This window comes from Lepisosteus platostomus, chromosome 19 (genome assembly GCF_059453375.1).
Source record: "Lepisosteus platostomus isolate fLepPlt1 chromosome 19, fLepPlt1.hap1, whole genome shotgun sequence".
Classification (NCBI taxonomy): domain Eukaryota; kingdom Metazoa; phylum Chordata; class Actinopteri; order Semionotiformes; family Lepisosteidae; genus Lepisosteus; species Lepisosteus platostomus.
Genome location: NC_142629.1, coordinates 1,518,691 through 1,544,216, shown reverse-complemented (window position 1 = coordinate 1,544,216; position 25,526 = coordinate 1,518,691). Strand labels below are relative to the sequence as shown.

The window sequence follows — 25,526 nt, the reverse complement described above, 5'->3', positions numbered from 1 at the left end:
TGATGGTCCAGCTTGGCACCTGGACCCTTGGCCATTAATAATCCATAATTATTTAAGTGGTCCTCCTGGGTTAATTGAGCAATTAAGGTCTTGGAAAGTCCTATGATGACATAAAATTTAATTCCAAGATCCTTCTACTGCGTACACCACAACACTGGGGTGTCCAACACTGGTCCCGGGGAGCCCCACACCAGCAGGTTTTGTAGGTCACTGTTAAATCACCCATTTCCAATTTCCCTTGAACAGTGACAGATTTATTCCAGTGCCCACGTCTACCAAGCAGAGTTTGGGATGCTTTACAGAGCAAAAACAAAAACACAAAAAAAGAGGAAAAGAAGTATTATAAAAAGAACTAGAGAAAGATAAGAGATGAAAAAACGTCTATCAATTCTAAAGTGATCAATTAAACAGGTGATTTGTAATAGAGATAATTCAATACTAAAATCTAAGAACTCACTAATCCTCAAGTACTAGATTTCCTGACTCATCAATAACCCACAGGTGTGGTGAATCTTTAAAATCAGGTGCCCTAGGAGGAGGAGGAACCGGATTGGGGGCTCCCCTCGATCAGATCTCTTCTCCAGAAGATGACCCCCCCGAATATCGGCAGCTACGCAGCACAACAGGGGCTGTTGAACACCAAGCCTACTTGCAGAAAAACAGACCAGACAGCTCACGAACAGGTGGCCATTCAGAGCATTTAGCTCATTTGCTTGCTAGATAGTTGATTGACCCTAGAATCTCCTCCAGTGAGTCTTGTGAAAAAGGGATATTTCTAGAATATTTATACTCAAGATAAAAAAAACCTCAAAATAGATGTATTACATTACCATGTACTAAAAAAAGAATTCCCACTAAGACTGTATGTCTTTAAGTGGACAGCTCTGGTCATTTTACTGTTGGAAAGCATTTTTACTGCACTTTTAAGTTATTTAACAGCATGGGACTTAATGAAAATTATACAACTGTGGAAGCTGTTTTTAGATCCTATTTTAAAGGCTTATCATATGATGGCACACGTGAAACTGACAGATCTGTGTTGCCTTTTTTTGTTGGCAATTTTGTGCAAAACAACATGCGTTGAAGCTGAGGGTATCAGCACTGACATCCTCTTACAGTTTGTCAAAATACCAATCCATTTACTCTCACGATAATCCAGGAATTTGTCTTGCATGATCTAGGGATACCAGGAAACAGAATTTGTGGGGTTACATAACATCCAAAAGCAGAATAAAGAGGCTTTAAGGTGGTCCCACCTCTCCTGTGCTTCGTCCCTCAGCAGCTAGTGTCCCTACCCTTCACCAAAGCCAGCCTCCTTGGGCTACACTGATGGCATTTAAGTTTTTGATACTGGCTAATTTATTTTTCTGCAAATACACTCTTACAAACGCTGTGCAAGTCAAGGGGAAAGTACCGTAGAGCCTCTGAAGCCTCCTTCGGTGTTTAATGAAGCTGCCGAGAGGACCTGTACCGATTCTTCAGCGCTGTGCAGGAGCAAATGGAAACAAACCGTTAGTCAAGGTTACACCCATCCAGGTTATCAAAGCGGATTGGAGAACTCTTCATTTAAACCTTGGTTTATTACTTGACATCTAACAAACATGACCTAACCTCCCAGTTCAGCCATTTTCACACTCTTCCACCCAAACGCAAGGACACGGTGTCACCGGGTGTGCTGAACTGGAGCGCTCACCTGGACTAGCGCCAGTGGCGTGTACCGCGGCGCTTGTTCCCCTTCATTTCTCAGAAAGAAGAAAAACAACCTCCAGCAGGTGTGTCCCCGCGGCCCGCTCAACCGGCACCAGACAGCTGCAGCGCAGGAGATGGGCAGGCGCAGCAGTAAACAAGCGCGGGGCTCACACACCTGCCCTGATCTCTCCAGAGTGCCACAGCCACTCATTCCAGGAGTGCACACTGTGCTGTTAATGACTGCTGCAAATGGGCATTGGCCTCCAGATGATTTAAAACCAAACTGCACTCACCTTCTGACAGCCGCCCCCCTATATATAGTCCATCCCTCTCCGGTGCGGATGCGTTTTTCTGTTGGCTTGCTGCCCTCCGGTCTGTCAGTTGTCACGTGCTGAAGCACCGCGGCGTTCCTGCTGTGCGCTGGGTAATTCCCCACCGAGCGCTCCCCTGGGGCCCTGGAGCTGAGCACCGCTGAACACACGCAGGCTCCCCGGGGGACCATACGGAGCACAGGGCCTCTGTTGGCAGCCCCCTTCGCTGGTTCTTCCTGTGCGGCCACACGTGAGGGACGTGCAGGGGAGAGTGACCACCCCTCCGAGCTGCCCACCCGGACTGTCCAGGCGCACTCTGCAGGCAGCTAGGACAACGGGCTCCCCCCCGCTGGCAAGGGGCGCCCCCACACTGACCGTACCGCCACCCTGCAGGCCAGGGAAGTCGGGGCACCAACACAGCTCTGGCCAAGTGTACTTGCAGCAGTGCTGGCTGGGCCCATCCTCTCAGTGCACTTGGGTTCTCCTGGCTGTTCAGGAGGTGCTGAAGAGGGCCAGCTGGCCATGAAGATCACACACAGTCCGTACAGTGGGCACGAGTACTGGTACTGTGTGTACAGTACAGTCATCTCATGAAAACACAGGCAGTCAGCCATCACCCCTCCGCACTTGCTGAACACCCGCTCACCCCCAGCACACTGCGGCCGGGCTGTCCTTGTGAACCAGTTCCTCACACTGGGTCCCCACAAGCTCAGAGGAGCCCAGATATCACCACCCCGCGGCACAAGGTCCAGCACTCAGCTCGGCCCGATCCGGACAAAAAAAAGGGACATGCATCCCTAGAACAACCGTCCCGACACGAGGGCGGTGCCCAGCCTGAAGCCCACTCCCCGGGATTTGCCAGGAAGTCTGGGGACCCCCCTTCCCAGCTCACAGCACGGCAGGTTTAAAAAAAACACGGGGGGCGTGGACAGGCCCGGTGGCGTTTCAGGGTCCAGTTTTTAATTATGCAAGGAACGGCTTTTAAATGATTAACACTGTTTTATTTTTTTTTAATATAAACCACTGCATTTTTTTTTTATATTAAAAAAAAAAAGAAACAAAACCAAAAAAACAGAAGACGGGAGCCGCTGTGGCGGGTTGTAAACGGCACTATACCACCAGGTACAGGACTGCCCCCCCCCGCCCCCCCGAAAACACACGAGCTCTGGCACTGTAGTGACCGGAATACCAAACCCTTTCCAGAACGGACACAGGAGGAACAGGACGGGCGAGAGCGGAGGGGAGCCAGGAGGCTGGGCGGTCCGTCGGTCACTCTGGGCCGGCGAGAGGGGTCTGAGTGACCCGGGAGGGAGAGACGGAGGAGCCAGTGTGGGGGTGGGGTGGGGTGGGGTGGGGGGGGTTGGGGGTTGGGGGCGGCGCTTGTCCGATTTTTTTTTTTTTTAAACCAAACCCATTAAAAAAAGAAATTAAATTAATTTTTAAAAAAAGTGCCTGGGGGGAAAAAAACCATACAGTATTTTTGGAGCCCTTTCGAAAAACACAAGGCATACGCAGGTGCTGGAGAGATTAAAACCCCACCCCTGTCCCTCGAAAATAAAAGAGAGGAAAAAAAAACAATCATAATAATAATAATAATAATAATAATAATAACAACAACAATAATAATAATAGGAACAATAACGTTAATCTTCATCGGAGTTTTCAGAGATCCAGAGTTTACTAGGCCCCTCTCCCCTCTCCTGCAGGCGGACGGGCTCAGTCGGCGCCCCCCCCCTCGCTCCCCCTGTCCAGCTGCTCCAGCGCCGCTGCGCTCCTCCTCTCCTCCTTCCTCCTCCTCTCCATCTCCCACTCCACGAAGGTGTCGAAGAGGCTGGGCCAGGCCTCGTCCTCGCTGTAGTTGCCGAGGTCGGGCCCGATCACCTGAGTAAAGTTGAGGAACATGTTCCACGTGTCCCGGGAGATGCCCTTCACGCCCGACGGGTTCTCCGTCAGGAAGTCCAGCCAGCGCTCCAGGATGCAGGGCGTGTTCTGGGTGAAGACCAGCCGCCAGAGCGCGATGGCGATGTCGCGGTGCAGTGACCGCTGGCCCTCCTCCGAGTCCAGCCCAAACTGGAAGGTGAAGCGGTACAGGTCCTTGAACTGCTCCTCCGCCTGGGCCTCGTGCAGCAGGCAGGGGAAGCGCGCGTGGATCCCCTCCAGGCTGTCCGCCCTGATGGCCTTGCAGCCCTCCACAAACTCCTTCCTGCCGTCGGGAGCACAGAGGGGCAGAAAGACACACACTGCGTTAAGAAGCCGCACAGCACTCCTGGATCAAGCACTTGACATCCTAGCAGCATCTGAAAATTCCCGCGAGATGTCTGTGACCTTGCAGAGGCTGGTCAAATCCTTCGTCAACAGCTGCAGGGCACTAGTGGGCCGGGAAGCCTGTGCTTTCTCAAATCGGACCTGCCGGAGATATACAGCCACTCTCTCCAAAGGCTCTGTAGAGTGACCCATCCGCAGACCACTTATTCTGTGTTTTCAGTGCGGCTGGGAAAGGGAGATTGCTAAGCTTTTAAATACTCCAGATTCGTCTACAACAGATTTCATGTTGGCGATGAGGGAAAAAAAAACAAAACACATTTGTTTCCCTAGACATCCTGACCTCTGCACACACAATGAACTTGCACACTTGTACTGTAAAGGAGAGGCATGCTGCCTACTGAAGAGGCAAAGCCCGCTCCATGGGATTGTGGGATTGGACAGATGAGTGACAGATTCACGCTCACACGGGTGACACTGCTCATTCAAGACTCCCACCGCCCCACATCGCAAACCCAACATGAAAAACAAACTTCACATTTCTCATCCAGTTCTGTGCCGTAACAGCGGCGCCAGCCACACGCGCCGAGACCTTTAAAACCGCGTCTTGAGGTTTCTCGCACAGGAAAACAAGACGACACCCTTCCCAAAACCCGTGTAGCACAACAACCTCTCCAAGATGTATAGATAGATTCCGAGACGCAAGGCGGATGAATACCACCTTCACTGAACATGCATGTAAAAAAAAAAAAGATCTCGCCACATCCTGTGTATTGAATACGCGTCTTCTCCCTGAGACTGACGCAGACCAGTTTCGGCTCTTTACCTGAAGTTAGGAGGTGATTAAGTAGGGCAGAGGCAGAACGGCACAGAGTTGTAAAAGCCGCGACTTGATCACGGCTCCCTGAGACACAGGCTGCAAGCTCTAATCAGAGAAAAGCAGGAACCACAGAGCAATTAAAATACCATTGATTCCACAAGCAGATGGTGGGGCTTGGGGGATCAGAGTCACTGCACATTCAAAGAGTGCCGTACCGTTTCATGTGGCAGAGGATCTGCAAGGCAGACAATGCTACACAGAGCCGTTACTGAAGAGGACTGGCTTACAAGAAAACACAGATACCCCCCCCCTACTTTGCACAGCATCAGAAGGAAGAAATTATCTGTGATGTGAACGCCGCTCATTTGTAAATCCGATATATTAGTGGTGCCAGGCTCAGTGATAGCGCCGTTCTGCCCAGGTGCTGTGGTGCACCATGATCTTGCTCTAAAAGATCTGGCTTCTTTGTGTAAAGTGTCGGAGCTAAGAACAGAGTGCTGCACCTGTGGTAAGAAGCAGGACCCCAAGCACAGGTCACCAACAAAAGCTGACAAGAAACCCACTCTGGGCATGAACTACAGTATATTTTCAGCTGTAGCTTCAGGCCAAACTAGGAGAAGACAAAGCACATGAGGTTTCTGTCCTCAGTGGCAGAAAAGTAATGTTGCCATCTGGGAGTTAAAACCACAGGCTGCGCCGCCTCGTCTTCAAAAGTGCTGCATGGGCACTGCACCACAGAATCTGACCACCACCATTATTCACAGAAACCCCTGGCATCTGTCCTTGTCTGCCCTTCGCAAACACACGTGCGCTGATATTTGTGAGCTGCAGGCCAGGGATGAGTGTGTCTTCCATGTGCTCTTGTGAGCTGCAGGCCAGGGATGGGTGTGTCTGCCCTGTGCTCTTGTGAGCTGCAGGCCAGGGATGAACGTGTCTGCCCTGTGCTCTTGTGAGCTGCAGGCCAGGGATGAACGTGTCTGCCCTGTGCTCTTGTGATCTGCAGGCCAGGGATGAACGTGTCTGCCCTGTGCTCTCGTGAGCTGCAGGCCAGGGATGAACGTGTCTGCCCTGTGCTCTTGTGAGCTGCGGGCCAGGGATGAACGTGTCTGCCCTGTGCTCGTGAGCTGCAGACCAGGGATGAACGTGTCTGCCCTGTGCTCTTGTGAGCTGCAGGCCAGGGATGAACGTGTCTGCCCTGTGCTCTTGTGAGCTGCAGACCAGGGATGAACGTGTCTGCCCTGTGCTCTTGTGAGCTGCAGGCCAGGGATGAACGTGTCTGCCCTGTGCTCTTGTGAGCTGCAGGCCAGGGATGAACGTGTCTGCCCTGTGCTCTTGTGAGCTGCAGGCCAGGGATGAACGTGTCTGCCCTGTGCTCTTGTGAGCTGCAGGCCAGGGATGAACGTGTCTGCCCTGTGCTCTTGTGAGCTGCAGGCCAGGGATGAACGTGTCTGCCCTGTGCTCTTGTGAGCTGCAGGCCAGGGATGAGTGTGTCTGCCCTGTGCTCTTGTGAGCTGCAGACCAGGGATGAACGTGTCTGCCCTGTGCTCTTGTGAGCTGCAGGCCAGGGATGAACGTGTCTGCCCTGTGCTCTCGTGAGCTGCAGGCCAGGGATGAACGTGTCTGCCCTGTGCTCTTGTGAGCTGCAGGCCAGGGATGAACGTGTCTGCCCTGTGCTCTTGTGAGCTGCAGGCCAGGGATGAGTGTGTCTGCCCTGTGCTCTCGTGAGCTGCAGGCCAGGGATGTATGGATGACTGTGTCTGCACTGTGCTCTTGTGGCCTCTGTGTCTGGTTCCAAACACCTGTAAGAGCCTCAATAGTGGACAAGCTTTACAATTCACAGCTTTGCGTGCCCTTGGGTACTTGACAGGCGCCAACATCAGAGCCCCCTGCCTGCCAAACCACACTTCCAGAGCTGCGCAAAATCCCATTCCTTTCTAAGAAGACAAAGCCAGCGTTCAAGGAGCAGTCCCACTCCAAGTCCCCAAAACTCCCTCTTCCCATCCCCACCCTCGCTGCAATGAAGCAAACTCTTTACATCTTGCTGGACGAATGCAACAGATTCTATACAAACAGATCAGACTACAGGCGTGTTCATTATTACACTGACGTGCGCTCTGTACCTAAATATACCGGGTTGCTAAGGGCATCTCTTTAACAAGTCTACTGGGGGAAGGTTGTTTTGCTGGCTTTGTGGTTTAATTGGTTGAAGCCCCACAGTGACCAGGTCTCACAATGTTTCACATAATGGGGAAGAAGAGCTTTACCAAACTGGGCAGCTCTCATGAACAAACAGCAGCGATGCCACTTTGTAGCCTGATCTTGTCAGCTCTTGGAAACAGAGCTGGGCGAGGTCAGTACCGAGACAGGAGACCACTACGCAAGACCAGGTTGCTGCTGCAGGAGGTGCTAATGGACCAGTAGTTGGCGCTTTTCTTTCTGGGCCCGAAGGAATTTGCAGTTGGCGATTGGGGACAGAGTGCTGTAGGAGGTGTTGACCTTCAGGAGAGACAGTCGCCACTTCCTGGGGTCATTAAAGATCAGTTCGTAAAAGCAGGTTGTTAACCCCACTTCCAGTCTGTCCTTCCAACATGAACAAATTCCTGAATTTCCCCCTTAATTAAAATGAAACCACTTCTCCATCTGATCTGCTATTTAGCGGGCTGGGATTATTATTTCTTAAACAACGAGAGCTAGGCCCGTGAGTGTGGAGCTGTTGGTGCGTTTGTTGAACCCAGAATGGCATTCAGCACAAACCCACTGTACGAGCCAGTGTGTGCTGGACCCTTTGTGCGAACAGCGTTTGATGAGATTGGTCTGGGGTTTTTAATTGCAGTGCTCTTTCTGTGGAAGCAGTCAGCAGGAGGCCCCTGGCAGAGAGAATTACCGACCCTGTGGGGGACTTACACAGTATAAATATTTCAGCTGGAAAAGCTAATCAAACGGAGCTGCAGTTTCATCCCTGACTGTGCCAGGTCAGCCACCGTCCACCCGTCCAGGAATCTCGCCCGTTAAAGAGGAGGAAATGGATATTAGAGGGGTGACCAGCAGGTAAGCGATATCACTGTGAGTCACAACTAGTGGGGTGTCCCTAAAGACTGAGTGGTCTGGGAGCTCCTAGGAGCCTCAACCTGTGTGCAGCTTGACCTTCACAGAGCGGAGATCACTGTTAGGACTGGGGCTCTCCTATGCCTCAGCACAAAGCAAGCAGACAGACAGAGCTGGGGTCCGAACCGTGAGCCTCTTCAAACGACCCACCCAACTGCATCTACGCATGGCGTCACATGAGAGAGGAGAGAGGAGTACACAGTTCCTGTAAGGATTCCGGGCTGCAGCACTAAGCAGATAACGTGCGGAGCTTTCACGAACCGCAAGACGAGATTTAGAAAAACTGCTACTGTACAGCATCTGTGAAGGCTCACACTGGGGGCAGAAAGGACTCCACCTTAACAGCTGGAGGTGAACCTGTGAAGCCCCTGCGTGCCAGCAGGTGTTGTTACAGGGCGGGCCTTGGGTGCCAGGCTGCACACCCCACATCGCTGCAGAAACACTACACAGATAATGCCTCCAGCATTCCAGCAGCAATGACTATAAATACACCTCACAGGACAGAGAAGCGTCTTTGTAGTTCATCTTGAGCCACGGCCAAATATTTTCGTGTAGGCTTGGCAGCAGAGCTGCAGACTGCACTGGCGAATTACAGCGGAATTTCAAAGCATTGCAGAAAAGGAAATTCACAACTTTACTCATCAGGTTGTGGCCGTGTACTGCTGGAGGAAACCTGGGACAAGAAGATTTTAGAACCTCGTTTCTGCTACTCTTCTCTAGTGTCCTCAGGTATGCATAAACAGCAAACTGTGCTGAACAGTACAAACCGAAAATGAGCCAGAAGAACAAAGAAGAAACCAGTTCTTTGTAAGATGTGGTAAAGATCTGGTTGCACACTGGACGCAGGGAGACTCATGGGGCAAGAAGTACAATCTGTGAGCACCTGACGCAGTTTCCGGTTCCAGCGATTATCCCACATCAGACCCCCTGTAATCCATTCTATTGACTTTAATCCCAGGAGAAAGATGCATTTCCAGTGTCTGGCTGTGCTGGCACAGAGAGACCTCCCAGGCACAACAGGAGCTGTGCTCACCACCTTGTGCCTCACTTTCCCCTTGCCTGATCTCTACTGGTGGATTGAAACGCATGGCTTGTATTTTAAACTATTCTCATGCAATACGCCATTTGATTGACTAGAACACTCACCTAAGAAAAAAAACACTGCAGAATCTAAGAGGTGCAAAAAATAATGGCGCCACCAAACTAGCACACAGACATGTTATTTTTCCTAAAAGCATTTATGTCATCACAGACCTCTTCATCCGATACAGGACAGTGGGCAAACATTGTTTCTCCACAGGGGGCCTGTAAGGCAAATTCCCAGAAGTGAGGAGATTGTGGGTTTTGTAAAAACTAAGCAATTTCTGGGAAACTTTGCAAAAATTAAAAGCAAACCCAAATGATCTGAAGCAATGTTTCTTCCCCATTCATCTGCAAAGCACTGCATCTCTATGCGTGTTCAGCGCTCAGCGATGACAGACAATGCCCAGGGATTACAGTCGTGGGCGCACAGCCCCATGATTGCTGGCCCTGCACAGACAAGTCCTGCAGCCTCCTGCTTCTCCCTCTGACACTGTGATTAAACTGCCACACTGCTCCACTTCCCCTTCAGAGCCACAGTGTCCTGGATTTAAACACAGTGCACCTCTCTCCTAGTCAATATTTATCTCTACATTTAATGTGGTTTGACAGCGCAGGCTTTAATCTTCCAATGGCGGGTACCGGAGTCATCGGGAAGCAATTTAAGTGCAAGCATGCAGAAAGCACATCATGCAGTGTCAGCTGTGAAGGACATCAGCATCGTAAAGAAATGCCATTTCGATGAAAAAAAAACAAACAACAATTCTAACCACAGGATGAGCACAAGGTAACATCGGCTTACTTCAAAACTCAAATCCAATGACTCGATCTGTTAGTAAAGGGCGGTGAACTGCCTACAACGTAGCAAGAATACTGATGTATCTTTGGGCTCAATAACATGTCTGATGGAGCGGCATCTTATTAATCTTGCACATAAAACCTTAAGGGACCCCTCTCATCTGCTCCTGTTAGAATATACTCCCCTGCCCACCGGGTGGAGGTTCCAGGTCCCCTGTATAAAGCCTGAGAGAGCATTTACTTCCTTTTACCTAAAAGCATGTAATTGATGAACAATTAAAAAAAGTCACGGTAGGAATATTATTATTGGTTTTTACACTCTTTACGAGCTAACTGTTTTTTTTTTTATCTTATGGATTATGATTGATATGATGTAATCTTATGGAGTTCTGATTGCTGCTGAATGTGGTTTTGCATCATGGTTTTGCACTGTATTACTGTCATACTCTTGCTGTGTAAAACAATCCCTCCAAGGGGAGTAAAAGTTCATTCGAGTTCAAGCGTCTTTCCCTCCAGCGACGGATCCAGGAATGTAAATGAAGTATGGATATACCCCCCCCCCTTCCTCAAATCAAGCCTTTCAATCACAGCTGCCATTAAAGTAACAGGAGTGAGCAGGAGAGCGAAAAAGCAGGAAGGAGACCTCCAGCAGGCCTGAAGAACGCTCCACAGCCGAAAACAAAAGTGGGTTTCCTCTTTCCGGTTTCCCGCGGGGAATTAACCTTTACTTGCTCCTTCGCAGCCAACACATGCTGACGCAGCTGCCCACTCGAACCCGAGTCAGAGCGTGGCTGACTCATCTGTTCACTTAAAAAAAAGGAAGAAACAAAAACCAGCCAGAGGGAAAACCGCACGCTCGGGACCGAAGACTAGACGCCTCCCTTAAAGCAGTAAACCCCTTAATATTAGATTTGTAGAAGTTTTCCCTGAGCCAAGGAAGGGGCTTCAATATGTTGAGATTTATCAACTACATACAAATGTTTTGGGTGGCCGTGTCGCCAGCCCCAGTGGAGGGCCCAACTCCTCCAAGCGCTGCGGTTCAGCACAAGCAGCCGCAGTCCTGCCTGGCTGGAGAAACAGCTTTTCTGCTGGGCACATACGCGACGGGCGCCAGGCTCTCCGTACGGCAGGCCTCCGGGAGGAGTACCGCGGGCTAATGCCCGGATTACAGCTCGTGTTTAACGGAGCTTAGGAGCTGAAGAGCGGAGGAGGCGAGGAGAGGAGACTGCCGGGAGCCCCTCGCTGCAGGCTGGGCCGTTCTCTCTCCTGGCCAGACCCGAAGGGATCTCAAGCCAACGGCAAGAAGAAAAATCAATGTAGCTCAGGAAACAATACAGGCTTTTAACGCTGTACGCAGCAGATGGCTTCCAAACCTCTTTCTCTTTGCAACGCACCAACGTTTAAGTGCTTTGTGAAACTGACATCAGAAAAACAAGTGGCACCGTTTCTTTGTGCTTTAAAAGAATTCTGTGGTTTAACAGTTGGCTTTTCTGAAGTGGTGCACTTACCTACACTGAGACAAAGGTGTTTCCTGCTTGTCTTTTGCAGCAGTCAGCAACACTGGGCTATTATTAGCTCACTGCAGCGTACACAAGAAACCCCACAAGCTCCTTCCATCATAGCGATGGGGACAAAAAATATACAGTCAGGAGACGCAAGACTGGGGAGCTCTCACTTCCTGGCATTTCCTGGCAGCGGCGATTGTCTTGTAGACTCCGCAGAGGTCAGCCCATACACTGACCACGCCATTGTCAGAAAAGACAGAACTGTGTTGTTAACCTGTGACACCAGCACGCTCACAGCTCCGTCTGCACAATACGGGTGAGTGCTCATGTCAGAACGGGGACGAGCCTCTGCTGCTCACATGCACTGCGATTACCACCGGTGGCACACGACAACACGCCCGGCCTTCAGCTCCGCAGGCTGCCGGACAGGCTGCCACACACAACTGCTCTTGGAAAGCACTCTCGTGCCGCGACGGGCCACCTCAATCGGTCTCGGGACCGCCCACACCCGGCTGGAGAGCATCGCGGCTGGGCACGAGCGCCGAGGGTCCGGGAAGAGCCGCTCACCTTGTAAACTTGCACATGGTGGCAGCCTGGAACTTCCAGGCCAGCACCAGCACCCTGAACTCCGCGGGGTCCACGCACAGGTCATTGCAGAAGCGCTCCATGCCCTCCTCCAGGATGGCATCGTCCTGCTCGTCCTTGTAGCAGCGGAAGAGCTCCTCGATGCGCGGCAGGGAGAACTCCTCGCCGTTGGAGAGCAGCTCCTCCTGGCGGGTGTCCCCCGAGGGCGCGGGCAGCTGCGTCGGCTCCGCCGCCGCCGCCATCTTCTTGGTGCCGTTGGCCAGCAGGTCCCCCGAGGCCTTGCCGCACACGGGCCCGGGCTCCTCCTTGTGCCCGCCCCCTCCGCCCTTCTTGCCCTGCGACTTGCCGCCGGGCTCCTTGTCGCCGCTCTTGCTGCCCAGCGAGGACGACGGGTTCTTGCACTTGGTGACGCACTGGCCCATGGTGATGGAGCGGTCTCCCCTCCTTCAGGACCGGCCGCCTCTCGTCCAACACCGCTGCTGCCGAATCAGCACGCACCTCCACATGCCATCGGGTGCTGCTGAGAGAGGAACACAGCACAGGTCAGGGAACAGGCCCCGCCCCCTTCAGGTCAACACCCAGAACTGGCAACTAGGGAACAGGCTCCTCCTCCATCAGGTCAACACCCAGAACAAGCAACTAGGGAACAGGCTCCTCCTCCATCAGGTCAACACCCAGAACTGGCAACTAGGGAACAGGCCCCGCCCCCTTCAGATCAACACCCAGAACTGGCAACTAGGGAACAGGCTCCGCCTCCATCAGGTCAACACCCAGAACTGGCAACTAGGGAACAGGCCCCGCCCCCTTCAGATCAACACCCAGAACTGGCAACTAGGGAACAGGCCCCGCCCCCTTCAGGTCAACACCCAGAACTGGCAACTAGGGAACAGGCTCCTCCTCCATCAGGTCAACACCCAGAACTGGCAACTAGGGAACAGGCTCCTCCTCCATCAGGTCAACACCCAGAACTGGCAACTAGGGAACAGGCCCCGCCCCCTTCAGATCAACACCCAGAACTGGCAACTAGGGAACAGGCTCCGCCTCCATCAGGTCAACACCCAGAACTGGCAACTAGGGAACAGGCCCCGCCCCCTTCAGATCAACACCCAGAACTGGCAACTAGGGAACAGGCCCCGCCCCCTTCAGGTCAACACCCAGAACTGGCAACTAGGGAACAGGCTCCTCCTCCATCAGGTCAACACCCAGAACAAGCAACTAGGGAACAGGCCCCGCCCCCTTCAGGTCAACACCCAGAACTGGCAACTAGGGAACAGGCCCCGCCCCCTTCAGGTCAACACCCAGAACTGGCAACTAGGGAACAGGCTCCTCCTCCATCAGGTCAACACCCAGAACAAGCAACTAGGGAACAGGCCCCGCCCCCTTCAGGTCAACACCCAGAACTGGCAACTAGGGAACAGGCCCCGCCCCCTTCAGGTCAACACCCAGAACTGGCAACTAGGGAACAGGCTCCTCCTCCATCAGGTCAACACCCAGAACTGGCAACTAGGGAACAGGCTCCTCCTCCATCAGGTCAACACCCAGAACAAGCAACTAGGGAACAGGCTCCTCCTCCATCAGGTCAACACCCAGAACAAGCAACTAGGGAACAGGCCCCGCCCCCTTCAGGTCAACACCCAGAACTGGCAACTAGGGGACAGGCTCCGCCCCCTTCAGGTCAACACCCAGAACTGGCAACTAGGGAACAGGCCCCGCCCCCTTCAGGTCAACACCCAGAACTGGCAACTAGGGGACAGGCTCCGCCCCCTTCAGGTCAACACCCAGAACTGGCAACTAGGGAACTGGCCCCGCCCCCTTCAGGTCAACACCCAGAACTGGCAACTAGGGGACAGGCTCCGCCCCCTTCAGGTCAACACCCAGAACTGGCAACTAGGGAACAGGCTCCGCCCCCTTCAGGTCAACACCCAGAACTGGCAACTAGGAAACAGGCTCCGCCCCCTTCAAGTCAACAGTCAGAAGTGGACCTACTGCCACTCTGACCTTAATGTCCAAATAGCACTAAGAAACCCATTGTGAGCAGCCAAAGCACTATGACCCATGAGTAAATAATATTATAACTAATTCTAAAAGTCACAAATGCTGCGGGTGTCCTGTGTAAAAATCCTGTCTTTCCTCACAGTGCACTCTGTTGCAACCGATTCCACGAGGAGGAGAACTCATTATCAGGGCACCATGAACAGGTACAGTCAAGCTGGGACTAGAGACTTCTGCAGGGCAAAAGATGTGGCCTCATTTGCAGATATACAGCTACTCATGTTTGGCATATCTATTGGACTGTGAATGATTTACCATTTAGGAGTATCTTTGCATATACACAAAGGTACGCACGTTTGTGTTTTACTACAAGAACATGAAATCCCTGGTTGCACAAAATCTCTAAATATTTAACCGAGCATTGCATGCATGTCAGTCACTGTAACATTTTGTGTGAAACCATGTGTAGTATTAATTCGGCTAATCAGCCTATTGTTTCTAGTGCTGAGATAGCTGTGTTAATACATCTTAATGTATTTTGTTCCTTTACAGACTTCCCAAATGTGATCACAATACCCCCCTGCCTTCAGCACATCCCTATGAATGCAATCAATTCTGTTTTTGACAAAGCTGAAACAGTGTGAGGGGGCGAGACATAACGTACAAGTCAGCGTGCAGATGACACGAGAACTATGATGATTTGACAAGCTGGTGAGACCCCTGCCCGCAGCTCTCTGCATTAACGCACATATACTTTTCTCAGACGGTCCCCTCTGCAAACATGCTTCAGACTCGTAACTGAGTGGAATCCATGCGGTCTGGAGGTACGCTGTCAGGTATGTACATGCCTTACTTGTGCGCCACTGGGGGGCGCCTCTGCACCGGCAACAGCTGCACGGACAGGTGGCTGATTTCAGCTCTGCTCCGGGGCCCCTGAACATAACAGCCAACACTGGTCAGGAAGAGCCCTCGCCCAGCAGCAGGTCCAGGCCTCCAGCCTTCATGACCAAACACAAGGGCTGGAATCCCTGCTTCCTGGCCCCACGAAAACACGCTTGGATAAAAATCAAGACGCCAGACAGTCGAGCTGAGAGAAGATTCCTCTCTCGCGGCTGCCCTGCCCCAGGCTGGTGAGCTGAGGTTGATACAGCATAACTTCCGCGTTTCTCAGAATCCTCACTCCGCCCTGCCACAGAGCAGGAGCTGGGAAACACAGGGCAACAGAAGCCCACAGCTTCCTTGCTGAAAAACACACACAGTTTTGCACCATTGAATGCTTGAGTGGAATATTCTTAAAAGCAAAAGGTGGCGAGAAATCCTGCTGTGATCTCATAGCCGCAACCTGCTGTATCAGGAGGAAGTCTGCAGTAACAGGGCAGCACAGGAACTTGGAAAGGTTCAGTTGCTCATATCTTAATGCTGTTTCCCAGATGGACAAAACCAATGTTCCAAGGGGCACAATTCGCAGCAAAGCCAATTCAGCCACAGCCCTGAGCACTTTCTGTACTCTCAAACCCGCTCCAGGCCGCAGCGCCTCCTCCACAGAGTCACCCAGCGGCCAGACAGCTTTCGAGCTCCCCCCCGTCCCCGGCGGGCGAGTGGCTCGTTCACCGTGTTTCAGGATTACTCATTCTTCAAAAGCAGAAACAAAACTATTACTCCATCGCCAAGAAGTCAGCTCGTCACCCCCTCCCCCTGACCCCTGCTGCACTGAAGGCTGTTTAGTTTCTGCTTCACACAAGTGTCTGAAAGTGATCAATCCATGAAAAAAAAACCATTTAGACTCCAAACTCCCCTGTTGAGTACAGCAAATGTTAACCAGGAGATTTTGATTTGTTTTTTTTTATTTTCCTTTAAGAAATTCTCTAAGGAAAAATACAGGATCGGCATGTCCTCACAGAGAAGGCCTGGCGTTTTAAAAAACACTGGTGACCGTGTCCAAGACGGCCAGGGTGTTGATCTTCTGTGCCCCGAGATGCTAACTCTGACTGGGTCACCCGTGTCTCGACAAATTTCCCTGACAGTAATGGGGAAACAGCTCTATAGCAAAGCAGAACTGTGCCCACCGCTGCACAGACACCTGCAGAGTGGGAAATTCCTCCAGTGACCTGCAGCTTCTTCTAATCAGCTTCACCAGCTTTCTGCATCTTTTGAAAAGCAAACGTGTAACCCTCCACTGAGGAAATGAGGTTCTTTTTTTAACCCCTTCCTGTGTGCAACATGCCTCTACAGCAATAACTGCAAATCTTACACAAAAAGGGCTGGAGAGGTGAGATGCCCCCTGAGTTCTTCCAGACAGACAGCAACACTAACCCATACTGAGCTGCTGCTTGTTCCAGTCCAATGACACCGTGGAAGGCAGACTGGAGAAAAGGCACCCCCTTAAACACAGCTGAACGCCAAAGCAAAGGACAACAGTAGGGTTTAAATCATTTGGGTTTCAATATGGTAGCAGTTAAATAGACACACATGCTGCTGGGCAACCTTCCAGCTTCTGAAAGAGAGCAGCACTTCTCCAGATTTGTGCGTGTGTCTCAGATCTGCAAATGCAGTGTTACAGGATGACTTGCTTTAGTGTTGTTAACAGATTGGGTAACGAGTTGGCTTTTAGTCCGCAAGCTTTGAAGACAAGGAAGAATGAAACAAAAATGAAGCTGTTACTTACAAAAGGGTCTCAGAACGTATCCCTGGCGCGGGTGGGAGAGAACATCAGTGCACACCAGTCAGCTCAGGTTTTCATCCGCAACGCTGAAAGACACAGAACACCTCATCACCATCAGTCTTGGCTTTGATCCACAGTGCTAAACAAGAGTTTTTTTTTTTTTTAAATGGCAGGAAATTTGCATTTCTTTTAAGAATCAAATAATCCAGGACTTTCCAGCAACATCTTTTTTTATTCCTGGAAAGGAATAATAAATAGTTCTAATGACACAAAGTGGGAAGTGGTTAAAAAGAAGTACTGTGGCTTGAAATGAACAATGATGTTTTCTCCCCCCTGCTAAGCATAACTCGGAGTTTCTCCTTTCACACACCACACTGAAAAACTGTGTTTGGCAGACTAATGCTTTCATAAATTACACCCTGTATAGTTAAAGAAATTGTATATTATCTTTACAGCCTACTGAACTACTCATTAGAGCACCAAAATTCAGCAGGATGCTCCTGTGCTCAGACTATGCTTAGAGTGCTGATAAAAAACTAAAAATGCACAGTGCAAATGCAATGGGGTGCTGCATTAATGCAAAGGCCACAGAACAGAACTTCTTCTTGATGCATGAGGTGGAATCCTGACCCAAGGACACAAGACTGTGTAATCTCTAGAAGACCCCAGTCTGGCCAACTGTGCAGCCAAAGAGCAGCAATTTGGCAGAAAAAAAGCCCTCTGAAGCTTCTGAAGGTCATCAAAATTGCTTTGAGATTGTTGTTTAAAAGCAGCAATTAAAAATAAACACACATAAAAAAACATAAGAAGCCAAACAGTCTTCACCAAACACAATGAAACCCCACTGGATTTCTTTGCACATGCAATTAGCTTTAGGACATCTCTGTCTCCGTATCTTTTGAGATGTGATCAATCAGGACTGTGCTAAATAATACTAATTCACACTTGGAGAGATCCGCGTTGAATGGCATTTGATCTCAGGAGCTACAGGGAATTCCAGTTGGCTTAATTTGACTCAGGGCTGCTCATGCCTGTTTCTGACGGTCAGCTCGGGCTGTGACCTTTCACCTCTTGGCCACACGTGCTCGTGGCCAGAGTATGAACCCCCAGAAAAGGGGGAGAAAGGAGGTGACTGGGGTGTGGCCAACAAATGGTTCCTGTTCTGACAGATTCCAGAACTTCCCACGCTGTTTCTCCTCCTCTTTTCATTCCCAATCCAGACGCCAGATGCCTCACGTTACCCCCACTCTGATACATAATGTGAAATCCACACAGAATCGAGCTACATCACTTAACAAAGTGGGATTTCAAAACAAAACTCTAGTGCAAAACCTGTTTAAGACCAGGCTGTGCACTGCAAAAAAAAAAATGGGGCAACTTTACACACATCGAACACGCTGAAGTCTCGTGGACACATTTTTTAAGGAAAACCTGCCATATGCTGTGAGGCAAACGATGAGGATGAAGGGAGAAAGAGTGCAGAAACACGGACAGGCGGCAAGATCACTCCGTGGCCAAACGCTCCTGGGGTCTCCCACATTCCCTTACAGTCAGGTGCAAGCTTGCAAGGTTTTCCTGAAGACCCGGAGTTGGGGTTCACTTCCTCTGGGATGTTCTCTCTCTCTCTCTATTTTCACAACCTCCAAAATCACAGCTCACCAGCGTATTCCCTTTACTTCTGGACATAATCGTGCTGCTGCCTCACCTGAAAGGTGCTGTCAGATGAAAACTGCTTCTGACGGTTATGTGCCGTTAGGCGTGTTCAGGGAGCAGCAGGGAGCTGTATACAGAAATTCCAAGCACCTCCCATCACTTAACGTTCTGGGAAATTTCAAGCTACTGTATTTTCGACACACTTCGACTTGCAGGCCCCTCTTTGTCCTAGCTTTCCCCTCCTTGAAGAAGATTCCAAAAGCGACCTGAACTCTCAGTCAAGACGAATCTTGCCTGATGGGCTAAAGCCTGCTTGGAAAAGCTACGAGGGTCCGAGAAGATCCTGGAACATCCTGTCGTCAGCTGCAGCTGCACCGCTGTGCCGGTGACGTTCCTACAGAGCAGTGAACAGCCAGACTGCAGCGAGCTGTGGCCTCAATGCCCTCCCTCTCGGCTCCTGTTTCCCCTTGTGGTGTGCCTGTTTTATTATTAGCAGGTCTGTGGACAGGCCCAAGAAACCGCGAGGTTTCTGCGAAGGACTCCGCCACACCCCCCAAACAAAGCACCTCGACTCCAGATGACTCCAGCTCACCTCACAGCAAGTCAAACGCCAGACCGGAGGCAGGAGCTCGGACTGGGAAACTGAGAACGCCTGCTGCCGGAGTCCTGAAGTCCCCAGCAGTTCCCATTACGTCACTGCTGAGGGCAAGAGGTCAGAGGTCATCACGGTGGTGCCCTGAAGCACTCCGGCAGCCCACTCCACACCTCCACAAGGCTGCCACCCAGCTGGTGGCCCTGGCAGGAGGCTGGCACAGCCCTTAACATCCAGGGCCTGATCTGCTAACCCACAGCACAGCCACTCTGTCCAACACCTCCTCTGGCACTCCGCTGCAGCCGCAAACTTCAATGCATCTTTTCCCGGGAGAAAGTATCGGCAAAGCCTTGTGCCCTGCACTGGACAGTGACCGGAGGGACAAACCAACCACCTACTTGTCTGGCCAGGAACCAGGTCAGCGCTGGAAAACCAAAAAGAAAGTCAAGCTGCACTCGCAAGGCATAGCTTCGCTAGAAGAATTCAGAAATGGCAACAGGGATATCTCCAGTCTTGTTTCAGGAAGATACATGCCGAGAGGTGGGGTATCCTAAACTTGTGGTCAGTCCCTAGAAGCAGTTCCAATCCCTTCCTTGGCTGCTCAGTCAATTATATTCACAATAAATGAAATCCTGGGAACAGGTCTGACTGGCTATGGCTCAAGGTGTATCAGGGAGCCCAGCGCCCTTGCATTCACTATAACTACAGCCCACACGAATCCCAGCATCACATCAGCTCTGCAATGGTCCCGTCCTGTTCCCCAGTCTATACATCTGACATTTCTGTGGAGAAAAAGCCACGCTACAAATCAGACTGCAGCTAAGGCCAACCTGAACGGCCACCCACCGACGACTTACAGACCTGGACACCTGGGTCCTGTTTTCTCGTTTTCATACCAGCCAGGCTCTCACCTGCTGCGCGGAACCCGATCGCTCGTCAAGACTGAAGCGGTCTCGGGCGGCAGGCCGGGCGCACAAGATCACAAAGTTCTGCCAGCTCAGAAAGAATACCAGCTCGCCTGTGCCGAGCTCCCTAGCAGTTCCACAGAGGACTTCTCAAAACAGACACCTCCACGCTCCCCCAACCCTCCTTTTGTTCTTCTGCAGCAGAAGGCAGCAACGACAGGTGTGAAATCTCACCCCGCGCAGCTGAATTTCGCACGCAGCTCCCAACTTCAGAAAACCTCATTAGTCTCAACGGCAATGGGGCCATTTTTTTACCTGGATTCCTGCGAGTCACATCGAAGACGAGCTCCCAAACTTCGCACCAACCTGCACGGCCAGGAACCAAACCCCAGCGCTGAACAAAACGGGGAAGAGAACGGAAAACAAGCCCACCGGCACAACGAAGAAGGAGAGGAGACCTAACAGCGCTCAGACAGCAAGCAGAGCAAAGCAACGCATGAAGCCACTGGGCTGAACGCAGACCAGCGACACATATGTCACCTCTTAAGAATCACAGGAAAACGAGAGGGAATTTCACTTCATGTATGGCTAACGAGCCCTACAGCCCTAGTCCCCGTATAACTAAACAGCACAGTCAATCCTCTAACCCCGACGGATTAGTCAGAAACTGCAAATCGAACACCTCATGGTGGGTTTCCACTGGTTGGGCATACAAACAGAAAGCTGTTCTGAAGGTCAAAGGTTTAGAATCAGTGACCGACAAGCCCAGCGGATGGATATGATTGAGCCTCAGAGCTTTCCGATTCCTTTAGCCTATGAGCAGGGCTCTCAGACTGAGCCCCTGGAGGGCCTGGTGTCTTCTGGCATGTGTTCCACCCACGTTCTCAGTTAAAGAGCTGGTCTAATTACTTAATTAGCTAGCACTTCTAAGCAGGAGGCAGGCTCTGAGGTGATCTATAGGCAGTGAATTTGCAATCAACAGCAAAATTCCTTAAGAAGAAGTCTACATGTGCATAATTTAGATGATAATGAGGTTAACAGTTTAATCGACTGCTCAGGCTGGGGTAAAAGCTAGAGGAGAGCAGGGCTTGTTTACGAGTGTCTGTGTACGTTCGTCCCCAAACACCACTTTCGGCACCTACTCCTCACCACAAAACAGGCGTTCCACCAGTCCTGCAGAGCTGGAGTCCTGTTTCTTCTTTGTCCAGGCTGCAATTCTAGTATTACTAAATCACGACACTGAGCCATTCTCCTCCGGTCCCACGAGCGGGACGTCTGACGTGTTAGCAAGGGGCCTCACCGTGCCGGGGGTGACGAAATGACGAGAGAAGGACCGGGTCGCCACGTTCTGGTCGGTGTGACACCGAGAAACTGGGACTCGCTGTTGACACAATACCTCGTATATAAAGTTTCTGGCTCATTTAAAGGGGACCTGCAGCCCCAGTTTTAAAAAATAGTTATTAAACCTTGGCAACAAAAAATACATTAACTTACGGTATCGCTAAATTTGACAGATCCTGAATTCAGCACACAATTAGTGAACTTGGTGAATGTACTGTCAGTTGCCATGTTGGTGCAAAGTCCTGGCCCTGCCACGGGCGAGTGCGAGAGTTCACAACAACTGCCCTTCCTGGTCACTAGTCACCATAATGACTGACGCAAGACAATGTACGAGTGAATAAGCACAGGTTGTGCAGCAGACATTTCACTGCGGAAATGTTCCACTGTGATCTGCATGCAGAGTTAACAAGAAAGAAGTATTTGTAGGCTGTCTCAAAGTCGGATTTGGATTAAAAGATGTGGAACCAGAAGCCTGCTTGTTTACAAGGTAATGGGGCCACTTCACACCACTGGCATTTCTGTTGCCTTGTTCTGAATGCAGACAATGACAGTAATATGGTGCTCTGCATACCTGGAAATTCTGCCCGTTTTGTGATGTAAATTGGAGTTTTTACACATCACCATGCACATTTTTACTTTCTTTGTGGTTTGAAACGTACGCATCGGTGCCAATTCTGTCCGACCCTCGAAAAATAAAAAAAACAGAGTTGCGTCTCCCAACCTCTGCATCCGAACCACAGACCAGAATTTTCACCCATCTCGCATCACAGCTTACTGCCACGAAGAGCTGTCGCAAAAGTCTCTGGCGCTGGGTTTTTGTTTGCAGTGCGAATCACTGAACTGGAAGGCGGTCAGCAGGGCCAACCTTGCGCCTGGGGGTGTCTGGACCCTGGGGTGATCTCTATGAGATTTAGCAGGCTGGCCTGGCCCGGCCTGGCCGCTGCCTCTGGCTGGTTTCCCACCAGCCACTGGAAGCAAGATGACACTCGTTCCGCAATCCCAACCTGCTGGCCACGTCCCCCGAGACCCTCCGAGACCTGACGGCATCTCGCAGAGAGAGAGAGTCGGAGCTCCGGGCTGACAGAACCGAGCCCCGCCAGTCACGCCTGGGGAGGAGGCCGCATTCCCTTCTCAGACGGAGCCTGCTTTTTGTCCAAGCACCGCTGTTTCAGATAAAGACAAGAAGTCAAACTAAAACCAGCGATGTTTTCGCCGGACTGACACCACAGCAGCAGCCTACAGATGAAAAGACGACAGCTGGCGAGCTCCACCTCAGTGCCAGAGGGGTAGAAAAGTGCGCCCAACCTAATCCCATTAAAGGCCAGTTCCCTTTCGTGGACGTGTCAAAAACAGCCGAGACAGGGCGACACGATGGAACAGGAATATCCCCTTCTAGAGCCGTTTCTGGAACCTCCAACAGCCTGTGAACGGCCCACCTCGCGACACGCAGTTCTTAAAAAAACGAGGATAACCAGATCGTGAAGAACAGCAAGCCGGCCGTCACGCTGTGTGGAGCTTAGCGGTGCTCACCTCCTGGTAATCTACAGCACCTCAGGGACACAGACCGCGGCGCCCAGCTGTGCGGCGATCAAACTCACACGACACAAGATGCTGCTCATCTTCGCTTCTGTCAGCTTCCCGCAAAGCTTAAGATTTCGGCCAGTGTGGCTCAAAGCCTCATCAAGGCTCTCCAACAAACAGTCTGCACTGGTCCATCGCAATTTATCACCTCCACACACCTGAACAAGACTCCCCAGCTGGAATTCTGCCTTTCCTCTTGTAACTTCTCAGTGTGGAATGAACCTCAGCCAGATGCTGATGTGGCTCCCAATTCCAACCTCCTTGGAATATGATAATCACTACAGCTTCACACTCACTGCAAACATCAGCATCAGTACACATAAAGACGGCTAACTTTAACACACCAGATGTTCATCCACTGCTGCACACAAACCATGTGTCAAAGCTGCTCTCTGAGCTGTGAACATCAGACAAATGTCACAGAGGAACAAGTTAAGGTTTATTCCACACTGAAAGGAGAAGAAAAGAAACACAACGTTTCGGCTGTGGAGCCTTCTCCAAATTTCCCCCCAAAGGTTTCCAACAGAAAGCAGCTGGCTGGTGAACCTTAGCTCCTGAGGGGCGGACGTGTCCATCATGACACAGGCATGCTGCTGCTCCCTGCCCTGTGTATCCGTATCCCTGACCTCTGCTAAAGGAGATCCTCCACAGGACAGGCAGAATGGATCAGATACAGGTCTTCGCAGCTGTGGAAATGTCACCCCCTGATCAGTACAGTTTGCAACAAACTGAAGCCACATCCCCATCCCTGCTGTAATGCAGCTTTCTCCGTTCAGCAAGCTGGCTGAACACGATCCCATCTCTCTCTCCCTGCCGAGCGGCTGGGCCGGACCCAGAGACACATCCTACCCTACAGAGCTCAACTGTGCAGGATCGGATCTGATCTACGCCTCGTGCTCGGCTAAAAGACAGGCACAGCTACTGAGGCCCTGAAGACAACACCAAGACAGGACCCCCGTGAATCTGTCTGGCTGACATTTCTTTCCGAAGTGACCGAGTCTTGTGCCTGTGTACAGTGTATACAGCACGTTCAATGGACCCTTACGCGTGAAGAGCCCTGTCCAGGGCACAACAGCAGTGCCCACACAGACTCGAACCCTAACCACTGCTGTGCTCATACTCCAGTATTCTTCACTGCGGGCTACACACTATCCTTTCATCACATGCATATATATTTGGGATATATATTGGGAGCGTATCAGTCCTGCCCCCAGAACGCATTAGAGTGCTTTTTTGCTTAAGCAGATTTAGCCTGGTTTGCAGTCTAGTGCCACCCTCACGGGTTTAAAAGCCCACCTCGGTTAAACACTCCATTTACACAGCGTCCATGTACGCGTTACTGATAGCTTCAATTCAGATTGCAGATACTGTAGCTGCAGTAAGGGTTATCACAAGACCTGTCTTCGGTTGCTCACTAGCCAGAAAGTGCAGCTCGGTTGTCAGAGAGACCGCTACACAGCCAGAGGCAGGGACTAGCCTCTTATGGTGTAGCCTTACTCTGTGGGCTCAGCTCTCGGACACAGCGTGTGAAAGCCCACGCTGACCACACGGCGGTGAGCAGACTAATTAAAACTTCACTACAGGGCTCCCAGAGGTAGGTGTAATCGGAGCCCTCCCCCACCGAGAGAGACTTTTCTGCATCTAGCGCCCCACAACACGCTAGACAAGCAATCCTAACAGCTGCCGGGACTCGACTTCAAATCAACAATAAATTAAAGATCGGACTCCTACTAGAAATGAATGCACGGACAAAAATGAGTATCTATCCGACTACTCACAGCACAGTCGTTCATGTAAATGCGGTATAATCACCGCACACTGCTACAGATCTCCAAGCCGTAACGATAACACAATCGATCTCTCTCTGTTCGGTTACTCTTTAATTAGTTTACTTGTTTGTTCGAGATTTTTTAGGGGGGGCAGGTGAGGGACAAGAGCATCGCGCTGAGTCGAGTCTATTGTCATGAAGATAAACGTTATTCTTCGACACAGCGGGGACATGAAGCAGCTGATGAACTTACCTGGTGCTGAACTCCCCGGCAGGCTCGGTTCACAAACTCCACCGATCGGCGCAGCTGGGTGGCAGGAACCGCAAACGGCCGCTAACGCCGGTCCGGGTCCTCTGTCACAACGTGATCTCAAAAGAAAACCAATAAATAAATAATCCGAAACAAAATCCCTTGACCATATTCGATCGCGGTCGCTCCGTAAAAAACACACACAACACACGCAATTTCCTTTCGATCGCACTGAATAAAAACTCCCGAAAAAAAGTACACACAACAACAACACGGTAGGACTGAAATTGTTGCACGATCTCCTCACCTTTTAAACAGACAGTGAAATTATTGTGAAACAGGCAATCATCACTTCCTATAATAAAGGAAGGTTTAACAGCCCCACACAGGCAAAAACCAACGACACACAACAGCTCTCCTCGATTTGATAATCCCCTTTCGACTTTTTAAACAACACCCCAACTCTCGGATGTTTTAACCTTTCGCTGGTGTTGTCCAGGCGATAACTTGGAAAAGCCTGTCCGTGATTAAGGACTTTCTTTACGTTTTTTTTTTTACCCCTCTCTCTCTCTATTGAGTGGATATTAATGGGAATTTTCCCTGCATCACTTCCTGCAGCCCATCGCT

At 51.0% G+C, this 25,526-nt stretch overlaps 1 protein-coding gene across 7 annotated transcripts; it reads right to left on the bottom strand.

Moving 5' to 3' along the window:
* Positions 1–2,979: 2,979 nt before the first annotated feature.
* Positions 2,980–25,510, bottom strand: dcun1d3 (defective in cullin neddylation 1 domain containing 3). Of its 7 annotated transcripts, none has more exons than XM_088612630.1 (5): positions 25,207–25,510; positions 24,903–25,018; positions 16,813–16,895; positions 12,138–12,675; positions 2,980–4,203 (listed from the first exon to the last, which is right to left on the bottom strand). In XM_088612630.1, exons 4-5 carry the CDS (start codon positions 12,575–12,577, stop codon positions 3,717–3,719), a joined length of 927 nt encoding a protein of 308 aa, XP_088468756.1. In that variant the 5' UTR covers positions 12,578–12,675; positions 16,813–16,895; positions 24,903–25,018; positions 25,207–25,510; the 3' UTR covers positions 2,980–3,716. The 7 variants fall into 7 exon arrangements, 6 of the variants coding, with proteins under 6 accessions (XP_088468756.1, XP_088468755.1, XP_088468758.1 ...); XM_088612629.1 differs by having other exon boundaries at positions 12,138–12,672; positions 25,207–25,509; XM_088612632.1 differs by lacking the exons at positions 24,903–25,018; positions 25,207–25,510 and adding an exon at positions 20,275–20,995.
* Positions 25,511–25,526: the final 16 nt, after the last annotated feature.